Source organism: Thamnophis elegans, chromosome 6 (genome assembly GCF_009769535.1).
Source record: "Thamnophis elegans isolate rThaEle1 chromosome 6, rThaEle1.pri, whole genome shotgun sequence".
Taxonomy (NCBI): domain Eukaryota; kingdom Metazoa; phylum Chordata; class Lepidosauria; order Squamata; family Colubridae; genus Thamnophis; species Thamnophis elegans.
The window spans coordinates 46083062-46110824 of NC_045546.1; the positions used below are offsets into that span (position 1 = coordinate 46083062).

The 27763-nt window shown below is 40.4% G+C and overlaps 1 protein-coding gene across 1 annotated transcript in view; it reads left to right on the top strand.

Annotated features, from left to right (window-relative positions):
• The first annotated feature begins 649 nt into the window (after positions 1–649).
• Positions 650–27763, top strand: part of USP25 (ubiquitin specific peptidase 25) — a 66236-nt gene continuing 39122 nt past the window's right edge. The window contains 5 exon segments of the mRNA XM_032219347.1: positions 650–931; positions 17518–17595; positions 20828–20972; positions 21903–22026; positions 25240–25402. Of these exon segments, the coding sequence (XP_032075238.1) occupies positions 887–931; positions 17518–17595; positions 20828–20972; positions 21903–22026; positions 25240–25402 (555 nt within the window). The 5' untranslated portion in view covers positions 650–886.

Sequence of the window (27763 nt, forward strand, 5' to 3'; positions counted from 1 at the left end):
ACAAGTCTTTTGGAGGAACAGCATTATCTCCATATAGTCACTTATCAGCCTCTTTCTCTTGCCATGTTTTTGTTAACACAAAATAATCCAGTGTTCTTTGAGTACCTGAAGCACATAATCCTCTCCGACTTTTATGTGATGAAAAGAAAGTGTTGTTCTCTGGAAATTCGGCTAAGGGGTTAACTATCATTTTTTTAAAAAGTGGACACGCCCTTACAATAAAAGAATTTGAAGAGGAACGAGAAGAAAGAGCCGATAATCGGGCCGAGTAAAAAGAAGGGAGAAAGGAAATTATCACGGCATTTAGTAGCAGAAAAAAAGGGGGGGCGGGAAATAGGGTAACCTCGTACAAACTAAGCGCAGAGGGGTGTTATTTATCAAATAAATAAAAATTCCTAGTATATCTGTTTAAAAGGAAACTGCTCATAACCCCTTACGCTATCCATTCACGCACTGCTACTTTTAAATAAAGTTTCAATTATTCATTAACCGAGTAGAGCTGTGTGCACGACCGCGCTCTAAGACGTAATGAAGAGAAACAACGGCGAGATGGGAGGAGCCGAAACTCCCATTGCAGAGCCGGCCTGGTTTGGTTGAGGCCGCGACGCCGTGGGCGCGCCTTCCTCTCAGCAGGCGTAGGGCCGGCCCAAAAGCGCGCTGCTCTTCCCCGGGGTTGTTGCTATTTGGGCGGCGCGTCACGTCACGGCTGCGTTGATTCAGCGGCGGCCTCCTAGCCCTCCTCCTTTTCCTCTTGGGTCCGCTCAGGCCTGGCGCTCACTCTGGTTCTCTCAGCCTTTCCTCGCCAGCGCCCCTTCTTCTTCTTCGTCGTCGTCGTCGTCAGTCCCTTAGGCCGGCAGGGAGGGAAGCCGAAGCTGGGAAAAGGGCCATGACCGTGGAGCAGAATGTGCTGCAGCAGAGCAACTCCCAGAAGGTAAGGGAAGAGCCGGCCGGGAAGGAGGAAAGCGACGGGGTGAAGAGACCCCTCCTCACTTCGTTCAGGCCGCCGCGGGCCCTTGAGCTGCGCGAGGGCCTCGCGTTCTGGAGCCTCCACCTAGGCGGGTCTGCGACCCCTCCCTTTTTCCCCCTGCTTCCTCCGTGACCTTTGCGTATGGAGGGGAAGTTGTGATGGAATTGGGGTTGTTCTTTCCGACCTGTTTAGCGAAGGGAAGGTAGTTGTGGCTTTTGGATAAACTGCTTTGGGGAGAGTTTTCTTTCTTCCTTACCCTTTGGTTGCTTGTAAAGCTCTTCTTGTCCCTCGTTTGTTTCGTTTCCCCACTCCCAACTTGTCTTGTCAGAAGCGCCTAAGGGAGTCTGCCAAAGCATTGACTCATTAGGCATTTCTGTCTCACCTTTTTGCTCCCTGTGTCATCTCCTGTCTCCAAAGTGACACTGTTTCTAAACAGAAGAATTGAGACGTTCATCCATATTCTCCCCTAGTTCTTGTATCCTGTCACGTCCCTCCTGCAAAGTTCTGTAATACTTACAGACGTCTGGTAAACATTGACAGAGAGATGTATTTAAAGTTTGGGCTCTGAAAGGGACCAGTAACGTGTTCCCTTGAGAGAAGTTTGTATTAAAACGATACTTTTTTTGTTTATTTCTTAACTGGAGGATCAAATGAGTAGATGAAAATGGATTACACTCAGTATTCTTAATCTGGCGTTTGCTAGTGTAGAGTTTAAGATGAGACTTGTTAAATAGTAAAGGATGGCCTAATTAATAAAGGGAGAGCAAGTTTGATGTAATGGTTAAAGCACCAAGCAGGAGACAGTTCTAGTTCTGTCTTGGGCATGTAACTGGCTGGATGACCTTGGGCCAATCACTTTTTCTCAGCCCTAGGAAGGAAACAATGGCAAACCACTTCTGAGAAATTGCCAAAAGAACTGCAGGGAATTGTACAAACAATCTTCAAGAATCTGACATAATTGAATAGAAAAAAAAAAATCAGTTGTATTTTGGTGAAGGTTCTGTTAGTGTGTTTATAAACAGAATCAAAAGTATTGGAAACAAAATTTTCTCAAACAGAGTGGTCTATGTTCAAGAATAACTCTTTGTGATTGAAAAGAATTTGTGGCTGTAAATAAAGGTAAAGGTCTACCTTTACATGTTATTTTTTAGAGATATGGGACAGCTTATATGGTTTAGTTTCTAATTATACTTTCTTATAAAATCCTTGTGAAGTAGATCAGGTTGAAAAAGAACGGCTCTCCTAAGCTAACTGTCGTTGCACATAGATTTGAATCTATGTTATTAAAACTTGGTAATTCTGTGCTTTATTGTTCTTAATATAATAGGAAATAATGCATTGTTCAATATATGTATGGTTAGAGAGCTATTGAGATTTGGATTTGTTGAGCAGTTGGTGGCGCAGTGGTTAGAATGCAGTATTGCAGGCTAATTCTGCTGCCTGTTAGCAGTTCAATTCTGACCAGTTTAAGGTTAACTCAGCCTCTATGTCTCCAAGGTTGGTAAAATGAGGACCCAGATTGTTGGAGACAATATGTTGACTCTGTAAACTGCTTAGAGAGAACTGCAAAGCACTAAGAAACGGTATATAAGTCTTATTGCTACAAAGTCAGATTGTTATAATCATATTTGATCATTTGGTAATAGTATGAATCTCTATAAATTGAAATTTGGTTGAGCCATTATATGTTATGGTAATCAATAAAATGGCTACTATTTTTTGAAGTAATGTGAAAAATATAGGTATGTTCATGATCCAGCTTGCTTATAAATTGAATTCCTACACTATAAATTATTCTATTAATAGTACAATTCCCTTATATTTACTTATGCTGTCATAATTCTTTATGCCCTTTATCCTTAATTCTAAAAATTGCACATAAAAGTAAAATGTTTATAGCGAAAGAACTTAACACAGGTTTAGAAATATATTTTTCAAACGTTTAATAATTAGATCAAAATCTACTTTTATAGTGTTCACAATTATTCTAGATAGAATTTAATTATCTTTTTTGGCTCTTTTGCATCAATGCTTATATCACATAGGAACTGATTATCACTTACAGCTATCTAATCCGTATCTCACTGTAATGTACTGGTGCAGTCTTTATTGTTTAGCTTTGAATGAAATTGTGTATCTGGAAGAAAGTTGAAAGGCAGTAGCAGAATCTCTTCACTAAGCATGAGGAAAGGCTTAGATGTAAATCCTCTTGAAAAAGGCGTAGCTATGATCCCATTGAAGGGATACAACTTGGATGATATGCATTCCTCTCTGCCCCACCCTCCAATTTTTGCTTCACAATATTATACAGGTAGTCCTTGACCTATGACCACAATTGAGCCCAAAATTTCTGTTGTTAAGTGAGTTTTGTTCTACTTTACGACATTTCCTACAACAGTTGTTAAGCGAATCACTGCAGTTGATTTATTAATACAATTATTATGTGAATCTGGCTTCCCCCATTGACTTTGCTTTTTGAAAGGTTGCAAAAGGTGATTGCATGACCTTGGGACAAAGCAAAAGTCATAAGAATGAACCAGTTGCGAAGCATTTGAATTTTGATTACATGACCATGGGCATGCTAAAAAGGTGGTAACTCTGAAAGATGGTCATAAGTCACTGTTTTCAGTGCCATTGTAACTTGAAAAGTCACTAAATGAACTGTTGTAAATCAAGGACTACCTGTATATCAGTGGGAAACTGCTGTATGTTCATATTTGGTGCTTCAAGTCATGGAACTCTGCTTCTCCTTGCTAACAAATCTCTGCCTCTACTCATGCCCATAAGGCGGGGGGGTGTACTGGTCTTGCAGTGAGATTTATAGTAGTAAAACCAGGGAAAAGTTTTAATGTTTCTTCCCCTGCATGTTTAAATGACATACTGCACTCCACACACAACAGAAGCTCAGTGTGATATTGATATCTTTTGATAATAAAATATAGTTGGCAAAACTTTTCCATAATTATATTGGACCACAAAATTGAAAGTGCTTTTTTCATCCACACACAGAGCAGCTAAAGGAAGAGGAATAGTATCATCACTGTACCACAGCCAGGAGTCAACAGGTACCTAAGTATTGGGATAGTGCCTTGTTGCTGTATAATTCTGCAAGTACATATCGGTGGGACTGCAGAAATTAACACTGGATTCTTAACAGTGCCATCTGACAGTTTCTTTCCAAGTGGTGCAAATAGATCGGTTAATGGCAGCTCAGACTTAAAACATTGAGAAGGCCTCAAAATCTTGATAGGTTTGGAAAAGATAGTCAGGGATTTTTTAGCATGCTAAATGTTTAATTGTTGAAATGGTTTTCCCTTGGAAATCTATTTGGATTAGGGGCTTTTAGCTGGACATCTCCCCCCACCCCAAACATTTGGAAACCTAAAGGAGATTCACATGAGTTATCCTGAAGATTGTTAGCCATCATTCATCTCTCCATTTAATGTGTGCAAGGTAGAACCACCTCTATTGATGCCTTTGGACTGCCTCATGAATTAACTGTAGTCTCCCCGTGAGCATTATTCTCTAAGCATTTGGCTCATACACCTCTAACCACAGCATCCACATCTGTTTCCTCTTCCATTTCAGCAGAATTTGCAGCCAGCATATTGATGCTGGTATTGAGAGCTAGAATTATTGCCAGTGGCATTTCTCTCCTGTATGTTACTATTTTTTTGCAGATGCTTCTATGTCAGAAGCTAGAAGTACTGTTGCATGAATTAAGAATTGTGTGGCCAAGCATATCACACTCCACAAAAAAAAGAAAATGTAGAAGCCTAGCTGTTTTATCTTGTGTGTAATTCTCCTAGTAAATTGATTGCCATCCACTCACTACTGGATGATGTTATGGGGTGATGTATTGGCCTTTCTTAAGGCCTACTGCATACTCCCCTCATAGTTTCCCATTCCCTTGAGGTTTGAAAGTCTCGTCTAGGACTAAACCAGGGGGAAAGAAAAATACTGTGAGAAGCATAATGATGCAATTGGACATTAGAAACACAATGCAATGTGAAATACCTTATCTGTTCAGGTACCAGCACTCCACATTTGGAAGCAAATATTAAAAATTCCTATGGTTTTGTATTGAGCATAGAGCAGTGACACCAGCTTGAGATATTGTTCTCTCTACTGCAAGAGAGGACACCTTAAATATTTTTATACACACGGACACATTCTCCTTTCCTTTTTTTGCAGTATCTGCTTCCTTCTGAGTTTGTGATCCAGGGCCACTCTCTCCACCTATCTCTGTTTCAGTAGTGGCTCCAAAAGCCGGGGGGATGGTGTTCAGCGTCAACCTTGCATGGCTAGTGAGGCAAACATATAAAATGCATCCTGCCCCAGTGCACTTTCCCCCAGAATGAAGTTTTACATTATGTACTTGGTTGTTGCAACCTGAGCAACATTAGACAACCTAATGGACTCCCACATTTCTAATAGTGTTCTAGGAAATTGCTTGTATGTGGTATTGCAATTAAGCAAGTACATGAATATCTTCAATATCCATTTTCATAAACTGATTTTTAGATCCAATGGGAGGTTATAGCATAATGTAAATGAATACTTTAATTCTCTAGATATGTACCTAAAGGCTACTGATATTGAACAGGAGAGTACTCCCCAACTCCCTGTGTGCAAGAGACTATAAAGTGTTGGGATATAACATGTCTTTGGTTGTGCTTTTTTCAATGAAATCTTCAGTAGCATATATTAGCAGTAGCTTATTAGTGCTATAGATACTAGCACTCTCAACACTACACCTAGGAACAAAAAAACCCTTTGCCTACAGACTTTTTTAAAGTCCAGAATTGAACTCGTGCTGGCTTTATTGCCAGGCTTCTAAATGCAAACAGTATCATTGATGAGTTTACCATCTGATGGTCTCCAGTCAGTCTGGAACAGAGGCAAGAAAACATTTCTAGTTGTAGGTATGCTAGTATATCTAGGAGCTGGATAGTGGAGTGCTTAGGATCCACATCATAGCCTGAAGTTCTTTACCTTGATGGCTGACATTTTGATTCTGTCATTGTAACAATTTGAAGCTAGCATGGTTAAAATTTTACTGTTGAGCACAGCAGCATAACCGTGGCAGCCGGTGGTTAAAGTGCAGTATTGCAGGCTACGTCTGTTGACTGCTTTCAATTTGGCAGATGAAATCTCACCAGGCTCAAAGTTGATTCAGCATTCCATCCTCCTGAGGTTGGTAAAACGAGGATCCAGATTGTTGGGGGCAATATGCTAACTCTGTAAATTTCTTGGAGAGGGCTGTAAAGCGATATAAGTTCACTCTGAACAGGTTGTTAAACTGGTAGCATCTCACCCCTGACCATATTGAATGTTGCACCCACAGCAAACCTCATCTGATTTCTGGTCACTGGATTTGCTTACAACGGCATTGCTCAGGGTCATTCAATAACTATTCTATCATCTGTGTATAAAATGCACTGAGTGTAGAAGAGAGGATGATTGGAAAACTAGCACAATTATGTATTCATAGGATGACCAACATAGCATGTCCTTGGTTGATTGTTAGAAAGTCTTCAAGCATTTGCAGCTGAAATAACTGATGATTGCTGCTTCCTCACCTAAATGGAGGTTTGTAATGCCCTTGCTGCCTCTGGTTATTTCATTAAGCAGTGTAGTAATGATCTTGCAACTTGTTCCTCAACACTCTCTGGCTATGCTATCATAGGAACAGTGAGTAAGGCAAAGGAAAAGAAGGTTCATTCAGTTGTAGTTTAGAGCATCAGGGAGGGGGGAAGGACCAGGTCTCCTGGGCATGCTAGGCCAAGGAGAGGACCTAGACCTTTACCACACCCCAGAGGCCTGGGCTCTTTTCCAACTCTACTGGGGAGAATGATTGTAAGAATAATGGCATTCACTAGCAATTTCACCAGATTTGAGGTTTCTGTAGTACATGGTAAACTTCTAATTAATTCAGAAGGCTATTTGTTTCTTCTGTCAACTTGTACCAGCACTATTACTAGAATATTTTCTTTCCCAGAATGGAGTTATTCTTTTAATGTTTTGTTGTTTTACCCAGCTTGTTTCTAATGTTGAAAATTTCCCAATATAATCAAGAAACAGACATTTTTCTCTTATTATCTTAGAATTATCTGATTCTGACTTTTGAACTCATTCTTAAAAATAAAAGAATGGTTGGATTAGAATTAAACTAGAAGCTTTTTATTTTTGTCCCGAGCGTATATCTTATTAATATTTGCTGTTGTATCATTAGATTTCCTTTATGACAAATTCCTATTCTGCCTCAGCCACAGTATAGAAAATTATTATCTTTTGCAAAATACAAAGTTCTAGACTTCTTTTATTAAGAAGGCAGTATGGCAATTTGCATATTTTCAGTTGACTTTCACATTTCTTGACGTGAAGCTGTTCTGATGGTGATCACTCAGGACAAATAGAAAAAGACCATCATCCTCTTCCAACTATCTGTATCAACAGTGACCCTTTTTGGAGGTTGTTATTTTTTTATCCCACTGTACGTTTCATTAACATAACCTTCCAAAAGTTTATACTTTCTCTTGCTCTATGATTGTTACTATTGCTGGGAAACAGCAGATAATTTTGTTTATACTTTAACAGAATAAAGAGGTCTTTGAGTTTGTATTTACAAGTAAAAACATTTGCAATGCTGTGAATAATTTCTTGTACATGAGAAATATTTTGTTCCCTTTTTTAAAAAAAACATCATTTCAAAAGAAAAAAAAAAGAATGAAAAATATCTATTCAAATGTTTGATAATTCTCCCCCTACCCCATTCTTTATTTTCTTAGCTTCTTTGTGTTGGCATCATATACTAGCATATAATTTGTATTTTAATATCAGGATTTCTGGCTTAAAGTGACATAAATATAGCTATTATCTTTAAGAGCTACATTTGATAATATCAAAAGATTCATTTAATCTCTTGTTCCCACCGAGGTCCATAAGATAGCAATTTTATGTAATGTTTCCAGGAATCTTAGTGCACTTATAGAGAAGTGGTACCAGATAAATAGTTTTTAGATTTGTTAGGTCCTGGGGCACTATTGGAAATGCCAATTCTATACATATCAGATTGGTTCCGCTTAACTCAAAATGGAACTAGGCTACAATGGCATAAGATCAAAACACTTTTAAAGAGGTTTTGCTGGGAAATCTGCCAGGTATGGACAGCATTCATTTCAGAAATAAGTATGTGCTTTAGAAAATATTATTAGTTAGGGTTAGGGCCATTGCTGAAAGTAGATTAACAGGTGCCTATAACTGAAGGCAAAATTTTTATTTCAACAACAATTGCAAAATACAAAGGTACAGCTCCTGTTGCCTCTGAGCTATGATGGGACAGCCTAAATGAGTAAATTTGGGTGCAAATGAGAATATAGATAAGGTTTGTGAAAACTCTGGTGAAATGAAGAGAATGGCAGTTGGTCTTACCTGAATTGCCATTTCCGGGGCTCAGACAGGAGGCTCCAGTGGATGGTATTGACACACCCATTTGGCCATGAGACTGGGATGAACCTGAAGACATGCCTCTGTGCTCCACCCTTTCTTCTCCACTTCATCGAAGTGAGCTCCCCTCAGACCTGAAAACAAGGCACAAATGAGAACTCCCACCACCCCAGCTATCATACTACCTAGGGCAGGAACTGGAGCCTCCTGTCTGAACCCCAAAATAGCAGTTCAGGTAAGACCAACTGTCATTTTCCGGAGCGAGGGACAGGAGGCTCCAGTGGATGGGACCTACCAAAGCTAAGTCTCATGGGTGGGGAACTCATGCTCTGCAATAGCCTCCTGTAGCACCCTGCGCCCAAACGCTGCATCAGCCGATGCGAACACGTCCAACCTGTAATGTCGGATAAATGGCGATGGGGATGCCCATGTAGCCACTCTGCAAATGTCCTCTATGGGGGCCTGGGAGGCCCAAGCCACTGAGATGGCAGCGCTCCTCGTCGAGTGTGCCGTGATGCCGGCCAGTACCGGCAACCTCTGTGATTCGTATGCTAGGGAGATGGCTAAGCGGATCCACCGGCTAATAGTGGAAGGCATTACCCTCCTACCCAGAGACGATTGTTGGAAAGATAGAAAGAGTGCCTCTGACCTCCGGAAGGAGGCCGTCTGCTTCAGGTAAATATGCAGGGCCCGTCTGACGTCCAACCGGTGCCACTGCTGTTCCTGTTCCCTAGCCGGATTAGGGCAGAAATCAGGAAGAACAAGTTCCTGGGAACGGTGGAATATGGAATTCATCTTAGGAAGGAAAGCTGGGTCTAACCTCAACACGACCCTGTTGTTGTGGAACATGCACAAGTCCTCCCTAGAGGAGAGTGCTCCTAGTTCTGACACCTTTCTAGCCAACGTGATGGCGACTAGGAATATCACCTTAAGGGTTAGGTGTTTCAGACTAACCATTCTCAACAGCTCAAAGGGCTCCTCCATGAGAGCCCGTAGCATGGTGGGAAGATTCCATGTGGGGAATATATACACCACTGGGGGGGTGCAGGTTGGAGACCCCTCGAAGGAACCTCTTCACAGTAGGAAGTTGGGTGAGAGGAACTGGGCCCTCGCCTGGGAGGATCGTGGCAATGGCGGCTAGCTGCCTGCGCACAGTCCCCCGCCTGAGACCCTTATCTAGGCTATCCTGGATGAATTCCAGGACCTGCGGTACCGAGGCCCTGGTGGGCTCAATCCATTTTGCCTGGCACTAGGAAACGAAAGCCACCCATGTAGAGTCATAGATCCTCGAAATGGCATTTCTGTGAGAGGCCTCTATGGTTCTAATCACCTGCAGAGAAAATTGAGCTCCCTTTAGGCGCTCCCGTTCAATCTCCACAAGGCTAGTTGCAGCCAGTGTAGTTCTGGGTGCATCAGCTTCCCTTGGTGCTGCTCTATTTCCCCTTCCGGTATCCGCCATTGAGGCTGTGCTGACAGGATCTTGAGGTCCGCAAACCAGGGTCTCTTCGCCCAGTGAGGAGCCACCAGGATCAGCTATGCCTGCTCCCTGACTAGCTTCTGAACTACCCTGGGAAGGAGGGGGAGGGGAGGAAAAGCATACAGAAGTCCCTTTGGCCACCTTGCGCGAAGGGCGTCGGCTCCTTTTGTTCCCCGAGCTGGGAACCGAGAGAAGACCCGTGGAATCTGGGTGTTTGCCGGAGTGGCAAAGAGGTCCACTACTGGCCATCTGAAGTTCCGGCAGATTCTCTGGAACAGCTCCTGAGACAGGATCCACTCTCCATTGTCCATCGTCTCTCAACTGAGTCAGTCGGCCGGATGGTTGTCGATCCCCGTGATGTGCTCCACCCGGATGACCTCAGATGTCTCTGCCTATCTGCCCAGTGATATCGCTTTGGTGTGCAGTGCCCTGGAATGTGTACTGCCCTGCCGATTGATCTGGGCCTTGGCCGCCACATTGTCGGTGAGTACCAGAACGTGATGACCCTCAACAGCAGTCCAGAAATATCGAAGCACCAGCTGGATCGCCCGGACCTCCAGCCAGTTGATGTTGTGTCGGAGCTCCTGCCAGAACCACCGGCCCTGCGCCAACTGGGACACCAGAGGCTGGCATCCGTGGTGAGAATGAGGCTCCTGGTCCCTGAACTCATACCCCTTGAGCAAGGCTGGGGACAGCCACCACTTGAGGAAAATCCATACCTGAGAGGTGGCCTTGGCCGGTGAGCTGCTGGTGTTGGTTCTCTGGAACGATAGCAGTCGCCACTGCAGAGTCCTGGCATGCAACCATGCCCACGGTACTACCTCGATGCAGGATATGAGTTCCCCCAACAAGCTGGATAGAAGGGCTATGGGAACATAACGGTCCCTACGGACCTGCTTAATCATCTTAACCAAACTGGCCTTGCGGTCCAGGGAGAGAAAAACCTTTCCTGCATGGAAGTCTATGACCGCCCCTAAATGGAGAATTCTAGTTGATGGAGTGAGGGAACTCTTTTTGAAGTTGACGGAAAACCCCAGCCCCTGAAGGGTGTCCACGACCTGCCAGAGGTCCGCCCTTGTCTGACCCGGGGATGCCCCCTGGACTAGGATGTCATCCAGGTAACAATGTAGCCTAATGGGAAAGCCCCTTAGGTAGACTCCCACCACTGCCAGTACCTTGGTAAATGACCTACGTGCAGAGGATAACCCAAAGGGAAGCGCCCTGTATTGGAAGTGGTGGCCCAGATAGGAGAACCACAGGTACTGCTTGTGGCATGGAAGGATGGGAATATGGAGATAAGCCTCCATGAGATCTATAAAAGTCATGTAATCCCCCTCCCGTATGCCTGCTAGAATGGATTTAAGCAAGGCCATCTTGAACTTGCGGTACCCAAGATGTTGGTTCAAGAGCTTCAAGTCAAGAATAGCTCTCCAACCCCCCGAAGCTTTTGGCACAAGGAACAGATTTGAGTAGAACCTCTACTGGTCCGAGAGGACTGGTTCTATCGCAGCGATGTCAAGCAGATGCTTAGTGGCCTGACGCATCTGCCTGTGTTTGTCTAGATTTTGCGCCGGGGAAATGTGTGAAAGTGGTTGGGGTGGATGGAGAGGAACTCTAGCCAAAGCCCGTGCGAGATAGTGCTAATTACCCAGGCGTCAGAGGAAATTCTCGCCCAGGCCTCGGAGAAGAGAGCCAGGCGACCGCCAATGGGTGGGGTTAGGTTCGGCCTATTTGCCCCGGCGGTAGGGGCGCCCACCTCCCCTCGAAAGGGCCACTTACTCTGAGGCTGGAAGTGGGATCTGTCCCTACTGAAGTTGTGGTCAGATGTCCTCTCTGACCTGGGAAAAGAATACCTGCTCTGCTGAGCCTCCTGTTCCAGGGGCAGTACGAGGGCTTGCGGTAAAACAGGGTTGACCTTTGTTCCGCCTTCTTCGCCGAGATGGGTAAGACTTTTTTCTTGTTTTTGTCCTCCACGGAGCGGTTCCAAGGCTGCCCCGAAGAGGGAGCCCCCCCCCAAGTAGTCAGCCGATGCCAGCTGCCATTTGGACTTGCTGTCCGCCTGCGCCCCCTGAGCCGGAGGAGGCGACGGGAGTTCACAGATGACGCCATAGCCCTGGAAGCAAACTTCATCATGTTTAGTGTGGCATCAGCCGAAAACTGTGCCACTGCCACTAACTTGTTCACATCCTGATGCAGTCGCATATCCTCTGGAGGAATGCGTTCCTGGATCTTCTCCATCCACAGGATCGCGTGCGATTGAAGAATGAAGCCGATGCTGCTGTCTTGATGGCCCAGGCCATGTTTTCCTCAGGGTCATCTCCGCCTTCCTGTCATCTGCCTTAAGGTTGTCTGTGACGTCCTTGGCCACCAGGGATGCAGGCGATGCCAGGACCACCACAGGTGAGTCCACGGCTGGTAACTGTAATGCTTGGGAAAAATCTGGATCAATGTTATAAAAACGTCTGTCATTACTGCCAGGGTTTGGGAAGGCAGTGGGCTTTTTCCATTGCTTCTTGATGACTTCCAGGAAGAGGTGAGGGGCAGGAATCTCCTCCTTCACCACCTTGGGTTCAGAAAAGACTGGGCCCCGGGGCTTTTTTGCTGTAGGCCCGTCCGAGGAGCCTTCCTTGGCCCCCTCCCTAGCTCCATCTATCTCCCCTCCTCTTCTACCCCTGTAGTAGCACATGCTTTGCATAGAAGAGATCGGAATAAATTTGGGGGGAGTTGTTCAGTAAATGCCAGAGTTTCCAGCTTGTCATCTTTCTCCTCAGACAGGTCAGGATCTCTCTGGGGTCTGTCCCCTGCTACTGAACCTTTACTAATGAAGGAAGGAGAGGTGGGGCAGCTCACAGAATTGGATTGAGGCCGAGCCTGGGATGAGCTGGCCCTAGGATTCCCACCTTGATCTGGTGCTAAGGACCAATCAGTCTGCTGCTGCAATCCATGCGCAATTCCTGAGCCAATGGCTCTTTCGATGAGATTTTGCAACCCACTTGGCAGATCATCTACATCCAGAGAATCCCAGCCAGAATTCTCTGGTTCCTGAGCTACCCCAGCTTGGGGAGCTAGACTCGATTTGGGCAGGGCCTGATCCTCCCTAGGATACAGGTGGGCACAGGAATCTTCCAAGTCCAAATCCTGGTCTTCCAGGAAAAGAAACCTTTCCCCCCAAAATCTTTGTGGGGAATCTGGAGGGAGTCCAGGCTGGAACTCACCCCCCAATGGGGATCTGGAACGGGCGAGAAGAGGCACTAAGCCTACCTCAGTTTTTCAGCCCTGGAAAAGGTCTTTGAGAGAGCCTTGTGCCTCCTCAGTTCGTCCCTCTGGGTGGCATGAGAGGGGCGGGGGTTTGCAGACTTAAGGGCCTTGGCAGAAGCAGCTGGTTGAAGGTCCCTCCCCAGAGGAGCATGGGTGAGAAGGAGACCCCCCGCCTCCTCTGCCAGCTTGGCCACGTGGGGGATTAAGGGAAATAAAGAAAAAAACAACTCACCCTCCTTGCGCAGCCTCCTGGCTCTCCCTCTCTTCTGCTGCAATAATTAAGGAGAAAACAAACTGAATGAATGCTGCTTTCTCCCCTTCTGGGCAGTCCCTGCTTCAGCACCGAGAATGGTGTGTGTGAGGGTTGCCGCTGAGGTTTGCCTCGGCCCGGGTCGCTTCGTGCGCTCTCCTCTGCTCTGCGGCGCTCTCACAGTTAAAAAAAACCTTTGCATGCTTCCCAGCGCTCCATGCTTTCCATAGCTCGAATCCAGCTGCCGAAGCCATTTCCATTAGATTGGGGCGATGGGGGGGGGGGGGCTCTGGGCTGGGAATCCCTAGCTTCTAGCCTCCCGATCGCATAAAAAACCCTAGGGATTGGCACCACGTGCTTGGCAAAGCCGGAAATGGCTGCCAGGACCTCAGTGCTCTCTCTGATCCCAAAGATACAAAGTAACACTCCCTGATGGTTAGAAAGGAAAACCAAGTAGAGCTACTTACAGGCTAGAGCAGAGAGCTAGCTACGGTGGCTGCAGAGGCAAGGAGGTTACAGTAGAGATAGAAATTGCAGAAGTTAAAAATATGAATCGTCTTTAGCCGGACTGAGATGAAGTGGAGAAGAAAGGGTGAAGCACAGAGGGGTGTCTTCAGCTTCATCCCAATCTCGTGGCCAAATGGGCATGTCAATACCATCCACTGGAGCTGCCTCCCCTCGCTCCAGAAAATCGGTAGGATACAGTCATTCCTAGATACAAATGTCATATGAGTAGTCCTTGACTTACAATCACAGTGGGATCAGAATTTTCATCACTAAGCAAAATATAGTTAAGCAAATTATCCCGTAACCAGGTTTTACAACCATTTTTAGCACAGTCATGAAGCGAATCACCATGGTCATTAAACATATCATATGGTCATAAATCAATCATTTGGTTGTTAAGTGAATCTAGCTTTCCCAATTGACTTCGTCAGTTGGAAGCCGGCTGGTACACTGCAAATCACAAACATATAACCAGAAAACCCTTCAACCTTCATATATGCAAGCCTATTGCTAAGTGCCCAAATTGTAATCATGTGATGGGGCTGTCATAATTTTGACTGCCATTTTTTCTGAGGCCATTATAACTTTGAATCAGTATTATACAGATGGTGATAAATTGAGGATTATATATACAAAAAACAAGGATTTTTCAACAGAAATACTATAAGTCAGGGTGAACAATTAATTTTCTCAAAGAATCACAAGAGAAACTGGGGCTGTTGTGAAGGACCAAACCAATTGGGCTATGCAGTTGAATTGGCAAGGATGCAAACACAAATGTATATTTAAAAAAAGAGTTGCCTTCAAAATAAAAGCAATGCAATTGTATTGCATTCATGGCATAGACTTATTACATTTAATTTCTGATTGACATCAGGCCGAAGTTATAAGTACAAATATATTTTAATGTGTCTCTGCAAAGTTAGATTTTTCTTTCAACAGTGCAACCTGTATAATTATCAAAATCATAAATCATGTTCATATTTGTGTTTTGTATGAAAAAGTTAATAAGAGGCTTCCACTCACCAACAAATTATTTCTATAATAAAAGAAGTTGTTGTCAATTTCAGCAAAATCTGTCAACTTCGCTAACCATTCCTCTGTGTTAGGTAGTGTTTAATCTTTTCATCTCTGCCTGTAGAAATCTCACAACAATAATCATATATTGAAATAATCTCCCATGGTTTTCCACCCTAATCATTTATCCACTAATAATAAAAGGAAAATCCCAGCTTCAATTTAACATTGATCTTTAATCTCTTCTATGTCAAACTATAGATTTGAACGCAATTTTAAGGGGTTTTTTTATATGTCCACTCTTAATCGCATATTTTCCCATTGAGAAAATGAATGTCTGTCTGTCAATCTGTCAATTTTTAGCTCACTTTATCCTACACTGTTCTTCTATTTCAAATTTTGAAATAGTTTGTACAGTTTAGCAAATACATGTTCATCATTAGGATCTCAGACATCATGACTTGAGTCTTTTTTTTTTTTTTTTTGGCTTTTTGTGGATTCTAACATAGCAGAAAATCTCTCCTTAGAGGGTAGTTTAGATATATATTATAAACGTTTAAATAGAATGTTTTGGCTCTCCTAGTTTTTGTAGTCCATCCTACACTCATGTATTGTCCAAAAAGTTCACAAGCTCCAAAAAGCTTGGACTCGCACTGATTGGTCCAAGTGTTCTTTGTTGCCCCTCACATGGATTTTCTCAGGTATCCAGTTTCTTATAGTTGTATAGGGGAAAGTAAAAATAGGTGTATGAAGGCAATACTTCTTTTTCTCTCTGCAAGTGATTTTCAGCAAGTGATATTCAAACATAGCTGTTAACTAGGGGCTAGATGGGTCACTTATGATTATGACAATGGAGACAGTGTTGTGTTTCTATCTTTGTTTTGAACTTGTTTCATGCAGTTTAGAATGAATGAATAATGTTAGTATCCACTGATTCTCTTTTGGCAACCTATGTGGGAAAGTTTGTTTGATGTTTCATATTACACAGGCAGCACACAGTTACAATGTTAGCAAAGTCTTGAGGGAGTCTGGAAAACGAAACTCTATGGTACCTTTATGCTGGGTTGACATTTTACATGGTTACTCTCTATTTAAACTATTCATGTGGCTATGCTTAATATTTCATGTTTATAAATCAATGTTGAGCTAATGTAAAAAAGAATTAGCCATAACAAGATGGGTTTTTAAATCAGTTCATAAAGTTTTAAGTCAAGAAAATGAGAAGCTGCAGTATATGATAAATAGTGCATCACTTTCTATCTAATATATATATATATATATATATATATATATATATATATATATATATATATATATATATATATATATATATATATATATATATTGGAAATAACTAAATAATTAATAATTGTGAACAATGCAGAGTGTGTAGCTTATACAGTTAGATAAACAGAGCAGATGACAAAAAATATCTGACAGTTAAGCAAATATCTCAGTCATTAAGTGAATTATTTTAATTGGCATTTAATTGGCATTTTTTACAATTATATTTAGCAACTTCATGAAGAAAGTAAAAAAATGCAGTCATGTGGGATGCTACAAATGGCTGTAGAGATGAGCCAATTGTCAAGTGCCCAAACTGTGACTGCTGGTGAGGGTGCGGTCATCATTAGATTTATACTTCAACCAGAATCTATAAAATATGAGTCTTAAATCATTCAAAGAAGGCAATAGTGTAATTTCCCTTTACTTTTCTTGCAAGATGCTTTTGAAACCCATTTGGAATTCTTTATAGAGGCAATCAACAAAATTAGTTCCTCTTCATTCCCCCCTCCCCCCCAAAAAATCCCAATTAGTGTTATTTGCCATACTTTATTTCATACAACAGAAACTCTTTTTGTTTGTTTATTCTATTTAACAGTTTAATGCAGATAGAAATTTAAATATAGGTGTATGCTACCCTAACAAAAGTTGTATTTTGAAAAAAAAAAAAGGCTTATAAATTTTAAACCAAAACAAAACAAAATATTTCTTGGAACTAGTCTTTTTCTCAAGTTGTTTTGTGATACTTTATGGCTCCTTGGCAATTTCAATTTATTTTTAGCTTGCTGATGATTTAGAAATTTGAAAAGGCAATTTTAAAACTTCAAATTTGTATTATATATATATATATATATATATATGTGTGTGTGTGTGTATGTGTGTGTGTGTGTGTGTGTGTGTGTGTGTGTTTATTTGTGCTGATAAATAAATAAAGGGAGACTAGTATAGATCTATTTCAAGCTATTTAGCTCTCATCAGCTAGCCATACCCTTACTCTCATCAGCTAGCCATACCCTTACAAATATATATATTTGATGTGAAAGTTCATATATCTATAGCAACAATCATACTAGTTTGTTTTGTTGTAATTTATCATGGGTATGTTGTCTAGAGTTAATGGAATTTGTAGCAGCTGCTCTAAACTTAAGTTTCCTATGCTCCATTTTGAAATTGTACACATTGATACTGTTAGACACATTTCTTTAAAGCGGGGGGCAGGGGAATCTTGTGTTTTCCACTAACTAGCTTTTTTGTTTATTTGTTTACTTTAATTTGTTTTCTATGCTGATCAGCTCTTTAATTCTTCAGCACCAGCAGATATTTCTGAATCAGCTGAGAGAAATCACAGGTATCAATGACACCCAAGTACTGCAGCAAGCCTTGAAGGTACAGTGATTTTGAAAGATAACTAAATTTAGATCTCTAAATTGAAATTTTTGAAGTATGTTTTAAGTAACAGAGCTTAATTCAATACAACTCAATACAAGATTGTAAGGTTGATTTGAATGGCCTGCAAATAGGCTGAAACTGTAGGTGAACTGGGGAAATTGTGACTGGTCCAGAATCATTACACAGGTCTGCGACTAAAAAGCTGTTTGATTATTTTCATCTAATTTCCATGTATTTTGGTGTGCTGAAAACAAATAAAATATTGAAAAAACTCCTAGATGTCATGATTTGCCACAACATGCATAATTGTCTTCAAATTTATCAAAAACAATTAATTTTTAGTATTTTTTTATATTATGGGTTTTTAGCCAAATTTAAAGTCCAAATTACTATTAATTAATTCACATAAGTGCATTTAAGATATAAAATGCCAAAAAAACCTTAAAGGGTTTGTCCGAGTTATGTAAAAAAAAAATATAGCATTGTAAATCTGATGGTCAGCAATATATACATAAGCTTGCAAGTTTTAAGTCTGTGCTTCTAATGGTAGAATGGGTTAATCTTTTCTGAAGAATCCAGTGGGAGGGAGACACAGGGCAGATAGCAGCATCTCCGGTCAGTGCAGGGGGCGTGGCCAGCACTATGACATCTCGTGTACATACACAGAGCTGCTCTCTCCAGCATGCCACACTTATGCACGAATCATCATCAGGTTCTTGGTTCTAGGCTGTTCACACTTTTTCATCGCAATTCATGTTAGCTCGTCATTCTTCAACCGTTATGTTATGGCTCCGCGAAAGTGTATTAATTTGCCAGACAGTTTATGTTTCATCTGTGGTGAATATACAGTGTTGAAGCAACAGCAGAATATTACAGACTTTGTGAAAAAAGTATACTTTGCATACTTTGGACTAAAAATTGGAGATCAAGATAAAGTTTGGGTGCCTCATAAAGTGTGCAAACGGTGTGTTGAGGACCTCCGAAACTGGTTCAAGGGTAAGAAAAAATATTTCCGTTATGGGATTCCTATGGTATGTCGAGAGCAAAAGAACCATAGTGATGACTGTTAATTTTGTTCATGCGATGTGAAAGGGTTTAATTCCAAATGGAAGCATTCCATTTCATACCCCAATCTTCACTCAGCAATTCGTCCCATCCCCCATGGCACAGATATATCAGTACTCAAGCCCCCTGCTACCTTGGAAGATATACCTAGCTCCGATGAAGGTGAAGTCATACCTGAACCAGATGACGAATCAAGTTCTGACTTTGAAGATGATACAAGACCAAAATTGTTTTCCTCAGGAGGAGATGAATGATTTGGTAAGAGACTTGAATCTTCCCAAGATGCCGCTGAGTTATTCGGATCAAGGCTGAAAAAGCAGGAATTTATTGTTGCCAGGAGTGTCATCTTCATGGTTCAGACATCGTGAAAAGGAGTTCGTTCCTTACTTTGCCTAGGAAGACGAGTTGGTTTATTGCATCGATGTCAAAGGTCTGATGGGTCAATTTAAAATCCAATATGATTGGAGACTTCAAAAAGAAGTTTCAAAGCAGTTTTACTCCACAATGGTTTTTATGCTTCCATACTTGTAGGTCATTCCGTACACTTGAAGGAAACCTACGAGAACTTGGAATTGGTTCTTCGTAAACTTAAATATGAAGGCCATGGTTGGCAAGTGTTTGGGGACTTGAAGGTCTTGTGCATGCTGTTCGGGCAACAAGCTAGGTACACCAAATATCCTTGTTTTCTGTGTCTATGGGATAGTCGAGACCGACAAAATCACTGGACCAAGAAGAGTTGGCAGCCGAGGGTGCTAACAGTCGATGAAAAAAATGTCCTCCGAGAAACTTTGGTACCTTCCCATAAAGTTTTTCTACCACCTCTCCACATAAATTTGGGATTGATGAAGCAATTTGTAAAATCACTTCCAAGAGATGGAGAATGCTTCAAATACTTGGTCACCAAGTTTCCATGCCTGTCGGAGGCAAAATTGAAGGAAGATGTGTTGGTCGGACCAGACATTAGAAGGCTTATAGTTGATCAAGAGTTTGTAAATACCATGACAGATCCTCAAAAAGAAGGGTGGATTGCATTTAAAAACGTCGTACAGAGATTTTTAGGCAATAACAAAGATCCTCACTACAAAAAGATCGTCGGAAGAATGCTGAAAGCATTTCAACCTTTAGGTTGCCTGATGAGTTTGAAAGTGCATTTTCTCCAATCCCACCTTGACTACTTTCCTGAAAATTTGGGAGCTGTGAGTGAGGAACAAGGTGAACGATTCCACCAAGACATTAAAGAGATGGAAAGGAGATACCAGGGAAAATGGAGCATTACAATGATGGCAGACTACTGTTGGATGCTTCAGAGAAACATTCCAGATGCTACTCACAAGCATAAATGCACCAAGAGGAGCCTCACAAGGAAGAAGAATCGAGTTTAGTGTTTGTAGGTGAACTCATTTCAGTTCAGAAAAGGATGTTCAGGAAAATATTGTAATAAAACCTTAATTTTATACGTCCATTTCCATTTATTTTGAGGTATTGCTTTATTTAACATAGTTACCTAAATTGTCAGGAAACGTGATGTCCTATGACAAAATGGAGGTCATTTTTGGATTCAACGCACCAAAAACCATAAAGATTACATGGAATAAGCAAAACTGCTCTCGAAAAATTTTTTTTTGCAGACCTGTGTATTGAATATCCAGAGCTGAGCATGGACTAGAAACAGGATTTCCCCATTCCTAATTAAGCAGCTTAACCTTATACTTTATACATTTGGGTTTAAATATAGATATATTGGTGGTTTGTAATTATGATTTTTCTACCTGCTTAACTGATCATTTATTCAAATTCATGTTGAAAACAGAAGTTACAAAACTGATTTCAAAACTCCTTGCAAATGTTTTATTTAGGAAACTTGTATACAATGGGCAGCATCTAATTCATCTAATTCAACTATTAAACAATTTCATTTGCCACTGCAGAATACGACTATGTTAAATCAGTGGATTCGGATTAAAGTTCATCTTTTATTGCATTCTGTTTTAAAGTTGCTTATCATATTTCACATTATTAATTAATATGTTATTTTTAAATTGATTAGGTTTCTAATAATAAAACTATATTCATGGCAATATGTAAAATTTAAATGTATCTGGACTTGATGTTACAAGCTGATCATAAAATGGCATTCTGATAATTCATTGTTATGAATTTAAAGGATAGCAATGGGAACCTAGAATTAGCAGTAGCCCTCCTAACTGCAAAGAATGCCAAGATTCCTCAGCAAGAAGAAACAACATACTATCAAACAGCACTTCCTGGTAATGACAGATATATAAGTGTAGGAAGCCAAGCAGATACAAGTAAGTGCTTTTTTCTCACCATATAACTACGCAACTAAAAAAAACTAGAAAAACCTGCCACAATCTCAGTTTCTACTGTATATTAATGAACTTTTTATATCTCCAGATTTCATATTTGATAATAGATATTGTCTAATAATGACTTTTTTTAAAAAAAGAAATTCTTAGGTTTGACAAGCATAACTTTGTGATGGCAAAGCTAAAGCTGATTGTCTCTCTGTATGTCTGTCTAGCTATCTAGCTATCCAGCTATCTCTAATTGTAAGAAAAGAGCTTTATCTCTATTTCTGGATATATTTGAGATCCCGTTTTTCTTACAGTTTCCCAGATTTTTGAGAGCATCCAATTTCTTTGGCCAATATGATGCTGTTTAGAACTTTAAAATTCTTCATGATAAACATGTTAAACATACTAGACCAGTATAATAGCCATGATGAAACTGCTTAATGAAAATTTATTTGATGACATGGTGGGCTGAAACATTCTGTTCATAGTTTTTTTTATGCAGTCTCCTTGTTCTTCTTGTAGTCTTCCTTCTTTTCACATTGCTTTATTATAGACATCCTAGCTAGAATTATTATTGCTGTTTATTTATTGATTTAAAGTTACATTATTTTAGTTTCAAATGACAAAGATCTATGGCTTAATGCAGATGAGAGTTTTCATGAGTCAGCAAATTTATGCCAATAAAGAGATAAAGTAATAGAAAGTACAATAGCTAATGAAATTTTAGTTGATTGTTCAAATGTAATTAATAACTCAAGTTATGCAAATGAATGATACTATAGTGCTTGGAATAAGTAAAATGTTGAGTGAATAAAATTAAAATCCAGTGGAGATAAATCTAAGCTAGTTGTTGATCATTGCTAATATAGTTGACTTTTCATTCTATGCATTTTTAATGTTGAGGAACAAAAATTTGCCTTCCAGATGTAATTGATCTCACAGGAGATGACAAAGATGATCTACAGAGAGCTATTGCCCTCAGTTTAGAGGAATCGAACAGGACATTCAGGGAGACTGGGATAACAGACGAGGAACAGGCCATTAGTAGGTAAGTAAATAATTTACATAAGGAGAATTTCTTTTCTTTTTTAAAAAAAATATACTGTATGTTTATTTTTTTCTACACAGGCATATATTTATCTGCTTTTTGGTCTTTTTAAAATTTATTTTATTACATTCTTCTCTAAGTTCTGAAAATTCTAAAAGTTATTCTTTAATATTTTTTGAAGTAAGTTTCAAGTTTATTAGAATTTGTATGCCGCCCACTCCCATAGGGACTCTGGGCGGCTCACAACAGACAAGAAACATTTAGTTTTAAAAAATAGAGATAAAAAAAAAATAAAAATACAGTATTAAAATTCATGTCACCCATTCCATCTAAGCGGGGCTGGATATCAATCAACAGCCCCAGACCTGCCGGAACAGCCAGGTCTTGACGGCTTTACGGAAGGCTGGGAGAGTGGTAAGGGTCCGGATCTCTGCAGGTAGATCGTTCCACAGGGCCGGCGCAGCAACAGAGAAGGCCCTTCCCCGGGGAGTCGCCAGCCGGCATTGTCCAGCTGACGGCACCCGGAGGGGGCCCAACCTGTGCGATCTTGTTGGTCGTTGGGAGGTAAGTGGCAGGAGGTGGTCTCTCAGGTAGCCAGGTCCTAAACCATGAAGGGCTTTAAAAGTAATGACTAGCACCTTGAAGCGCATCCGGAGACCAATAGGAAGCCAGTGCAGCTCACGGAGGATAGGTGTAATATGGGTGTATTTGGATACACTCCATATCGCTCACGTGGCTGCGTTCTGGACCAACTGTAGTCTTCGAACACTCTTCAGGGGCAGCCCCATGTAGAGTGCATTACAGTAATCCAGTCTTGAAGTGACGAGGGCATGAGTGACTATTCGAAGTGCCTCCCAGTCCAGGTAGGGCCGCAACTGGTGCACCAGGCGAACCTGGGTGAAAGCCCCCCTGGTCACAGCCGACAGATGGTGCTCTAACGTCAGCTGTGGGTCCAGGAAGACACCCAAATTGCGGGCCCTCTCTGAGGGGTGTATAATTTCACCCCCCAGGCTAAGAGATGGAATGTCTGGACTAACCTTGGGAGGCAGCATCAATAGCCACTCGGTCTTGTCTGGATTGAGTGCAAGCTTGTTCGCTTCCATCCAGACCCTGACAGCCTCCAGGCACTGGCACATCACTTCCACTGCTTCGCTGAGTTGGCACGGGGCGGACAGATACAATTGAGTATCGTCCGCATATTGATGATATTTAATCCCGTGCCGCCGGATGATCTCACCCAGCAGCTTCATGTAGATGTTAAATAGGAGGGGGGACAGGACCGAACCCTGTGGCACCCCATATTTGAGGGGCCTAGGGGTCGATCTCTGTCCTCCAACCAACACCGACTGCGACCTGTCCGAGAGGTAGGAGGAGAACCACCTTAAGACGGTGCCTCCCACTCCCACCTCCCATAAAAGTAAAGTTTAATGCCAGCTGTACTGGCATTAAAGCCACTAGTTATTCTATTCTTGTTATTGATTTGTCTTCCAAAATCCTTCTACACTTATTATAATGTGGTATTGTATTGTATGACATCACATGCTGCACTAAGCCTGCTTTGTCAATAAATCATAATGTTTAGATTCATATTGGACAAATCTGTAATCATGGTTTACATATCACAGTTCATGGCCTTAGGTCTTCCCCAAATCAAATCTAAACAATCCATATTGTGGCTCACAACAATACAATAATATTCAAGAGAAATGAAAGGGAAAAATATTTGGAGAGTTTATTTTGTAGATATATGAGGGTTTTTTTTTTTTTTTGTAGTGTGAAGAACATAGGCCAAGATATCCGTGCATGATTCTGCTAGCTTATTTTAAAAAAATTACAGCAGGTCATATGGCAAAATTGCACTTACTCTTCCTTAGGAATATGCAAAATATGTCAATCTCGGAATGAATTGTCCTACTGAAATCTAAAATAATTCCTTTTCCATCTAGAATATGACTTAGTTCCCCTGAACTGTCCAATTCTGGGATTGATTGGCAGTTTCCAGAAATAAATCCTCTAAACTGGGACTGGTATTAGGTAACCAGCAAACATTCTTAATCAAAATAATCTTGTTTCCCCTAGAACAGTGGTTTCTCAACCTGTGGGTCGGGACCCCTTGGGGGTTGAACGACCTTTTCACAGGGGTCGCTAAGACCATCAGAAAAACACCTATTTTTGAAAAAATACAGAAAACATAAAATAATTTTATGGTTGGGGGTCACCACAACATGAGGAACTGTATTAAAGGGTGGCGGCATTAGGAAGATTGAGACCCACTGCCCTAAAACCATATATCTAGTACATGTTGTACTGTATCTGGTTTGGAAAAATTACTTTCAGAAATTGCTGTACCTTCCACCTAGAAGGATATGGTCCAGAGAGATAGCGAGAAAAATTGCTTTTCCAAACAACAATTCTTCAGAGTTCTTCAGAAAAATACAGTCTTAGATCAACACTTTTTGTACACTTTTTGTAATTTTATGCATTAGTACAGTGAAATAGAAATTATTAGGGGAAAGTTTATATTATAAAAGGGTAATTTACTATTCTGAATGATTTCCCACTGATTTGTATATATAATGATACTTAACAGTTTGTGAACACTTGAATTTCAATATATCAGCATAAATGTGATCTGAAATGTTGTTTTCCATGGAAAATTTGTTCATTTATTTATTGCACAAGTTATTCAAAGATACATAAATGATAATAGTTATATAATAGAACACATTGTGGTTATAACAAGTATTTGTGCCATAATACTTGTTTTGAAATTGCTTTTGCTGCAGTATGACCACACCTCCTAAAACTGCTGTTCTGAGAATTAGGTGTGGCTTTGCCTCTTTCTAAAGTGAGCTGTTCAACGATGCTTTGCTATGGTTTATAGAGTACAGTACTCTTAACCATGGCTTGACTGTAGGTAAAATGACACATTATCATATTTCAAAACACCAAATTTAATTTTGGAATCTTTTATTTACATTTATGTACTAAAAATCTTGCTTAATATAACTCACAATGGTCTAATATGGCAATTATTAAATAACCTATTATTTAAGATAATCTATAATTTAGATTATGTAGTGTAAGAAAAAATCAGGAGTCTGATAGTAACTTTATGACTAATAAATGTTATTAAAAGGCATAAGAAGATTTGTGAAAATGTATATCCAAATTGCTAGACTATTTCTTTTAATTATTTCATTATTTTCTAAGAGTTTTAGAAGCCAGCATAGCAGAAAACAAAGCAAGTCTGAAAAGAACACATCCAGAAGTCTGGAGTGATTCTCCAAATCCATACGATAGAAAACGTCAAGATATTTGTCCAGTAGGATTAAAAAATGTTGGTAATACATGCTGGTTCAGTGCTGTTATACAGGTAATTCTGTATTAATTTTATTAAGCTGTTGGATTTATTATAATAAAAAGACAGTTGCTTGAAAGGCACAGTGAACTTAATGATTTGGATAAATTAATATAAAAAGTCTCCAGGAAGTTGTTTTCTGTATACCGTATTTTTCGGAGTATAAGACGCACCAAGGTTTTGAAGAAGCAAAGTTAAAAAAATTAGGTAGGTAGATAGAGGGGTATAGAAAGAGAGAAAAATACAGTAGGAAGGTAAGAGAGAGAGTGTGTAGGTAGGTAGGTAGGTAGAGGAAGAGGGATAGAGAGAGACAAATAGAAATATATATATTATATTTATACTATATAGCACAAATACAACACACAGACAGACAGACAGACAGATAGATAAATACAGTAAATAAGTAGGGAGAGAGAGTGTGTGTGTAGGTAGGTAAGTAAGTAGAGGGATAGAGAGAGAGAAATACAGTAGATAGGTAAGTGTTTCTCCTGGCATAGCACTTGATCAATGTAATTCTCATCAATCAGTTAAGGAGCTTTCCAAAGGAAAAAAAAAGTTTTTACACTCTGCAAAACCTCCCAAAAACCGGCCCGTTTTTCGCGAAAACGGGCCTGGTTTGTATTTTTTTTAAAACAAGGATAGACCGGGGGGGGGCTTGCAGAGTGCTCCTGGGGGGGTGGGGAGAGCAAAAAAGGAGCAAAAAATGGCCCCCTTTTTCACAAAAAATGGGCCCATTTTTTGTCAAAAAAAATGCATGCATAGCCTTATGGAGGCTTATAGAGTGCTGCTGGGGGGGGGGGGGGGCGGCAAAAACGGCCTGATTTTGGCTCATTTCTGCCCTCTCCAGCCCCCAGGGAGCTCTTTGAAAGGTCTCCATAAGGGTATGCACAGCCATTTTGGTGAAGGGGGGGGGAGCTTCGGGAGGCAAAAAATCTATTTGGTGTATAAGAAGCACCCAGATTTTCAGCCTCTTTTTTGAGGGAAAAGGTGTGTCTTATACTCCGAAAAATACGGTACCTTTTTATTTTTTAAGGACCCTGAAATACTGTGTTATTAAATCAAAATTATTTGATAATGAGTCAATATATTCTAATTAGCAAGATGCAATTATTGGATAATACATTTAGAATTTATATGCACCATTGCCATGCTAAACTAAACAACTCTGATGACATAGCCAGTTGTTTTGGACATGTATCAAAGCTTTTGGTGTTTGAGAGTGAACAAAGATCACTGGAAATAATAACTTTGATATCTCCTATTTTTGAGCTCTTGACTACTTGAATACTATCAATCAAATGAAATTCTAAGAAATATACCTATTTTAGAGTAATATTATGGGTTATAATTGTAAGGTTTTTTAAAAAAAGGCTTAATATGTAATACATATATAATATGTAATTCATTGTAAAATAAGCAACATAACTTACATAATTACAACTACTGGTAGTCCTCAACTTACAATAATTCATTTAGTGACTGTTCAACAGTACTAAAAAGTGATTTATGACTGTTGTTCAAACTTAAGACCATTGCAGCATTCCTGTGATCACATAATCAAAATTCATATGCTTGGCAACTGACTCATTTATGATGGTTGCAGTGTCCCAGCGCCATGTAATAACCTTTTGTAGTCTTCTTATAAGCAAAGTCAATAGGGAAGCCAAAATCACTTAATAACCTTGTTACTAACCAAACAACAAGCAGAAATTGAAGATTTAAAATATACTAAGAACTAATATTTCACTTATACCTCATAGAAATGTTATAGCAGCTACTGTCCAGCACATATGGTAAAAATTAATACTTGAAAAAGTATATTAATATTTTAATTTTGTGGTAATGAAAATAAATATCTATAGGTTTGCTTCTTCCTTTTTATTTGCCTAGCTTAGTGGGCTAATGTTTCAGCTAACTTTCTTAATTTACTTCATATGTGATAAATTTGGACATTACCTACTACAGTATTTATTTAACCACAGGATTGATAGGCTCCTTAGGTTGCATCAACTGTGTGACAATATTTCATGTTTTCATCAGGGGTCTCTTGAAATCTGATTCGGGGTCATCAATATGTAACATTACCTTTATTAGTCAGTGACTTGCGATGTGGAAAAGTACTAAAATTAAAATCAAAACAAACATTTTCTACAGATGCAGATTTCCTTTAGTATATGTGGCTTCATGGAATATTAGTTGCATTGGTATGTGCTTTTATGAATCATGTCCTTTGTTTTTCATTGTAATATGAGCCAAAGATTTATTTTTATTCAACACTATGTTCATGTATGCCAGATAACCAAAGTTACTTTCAAAGTTCTGTTATACGATGTGGCAGCACAAATCTGTGAATCTGTATACTCTTACAGATGACTT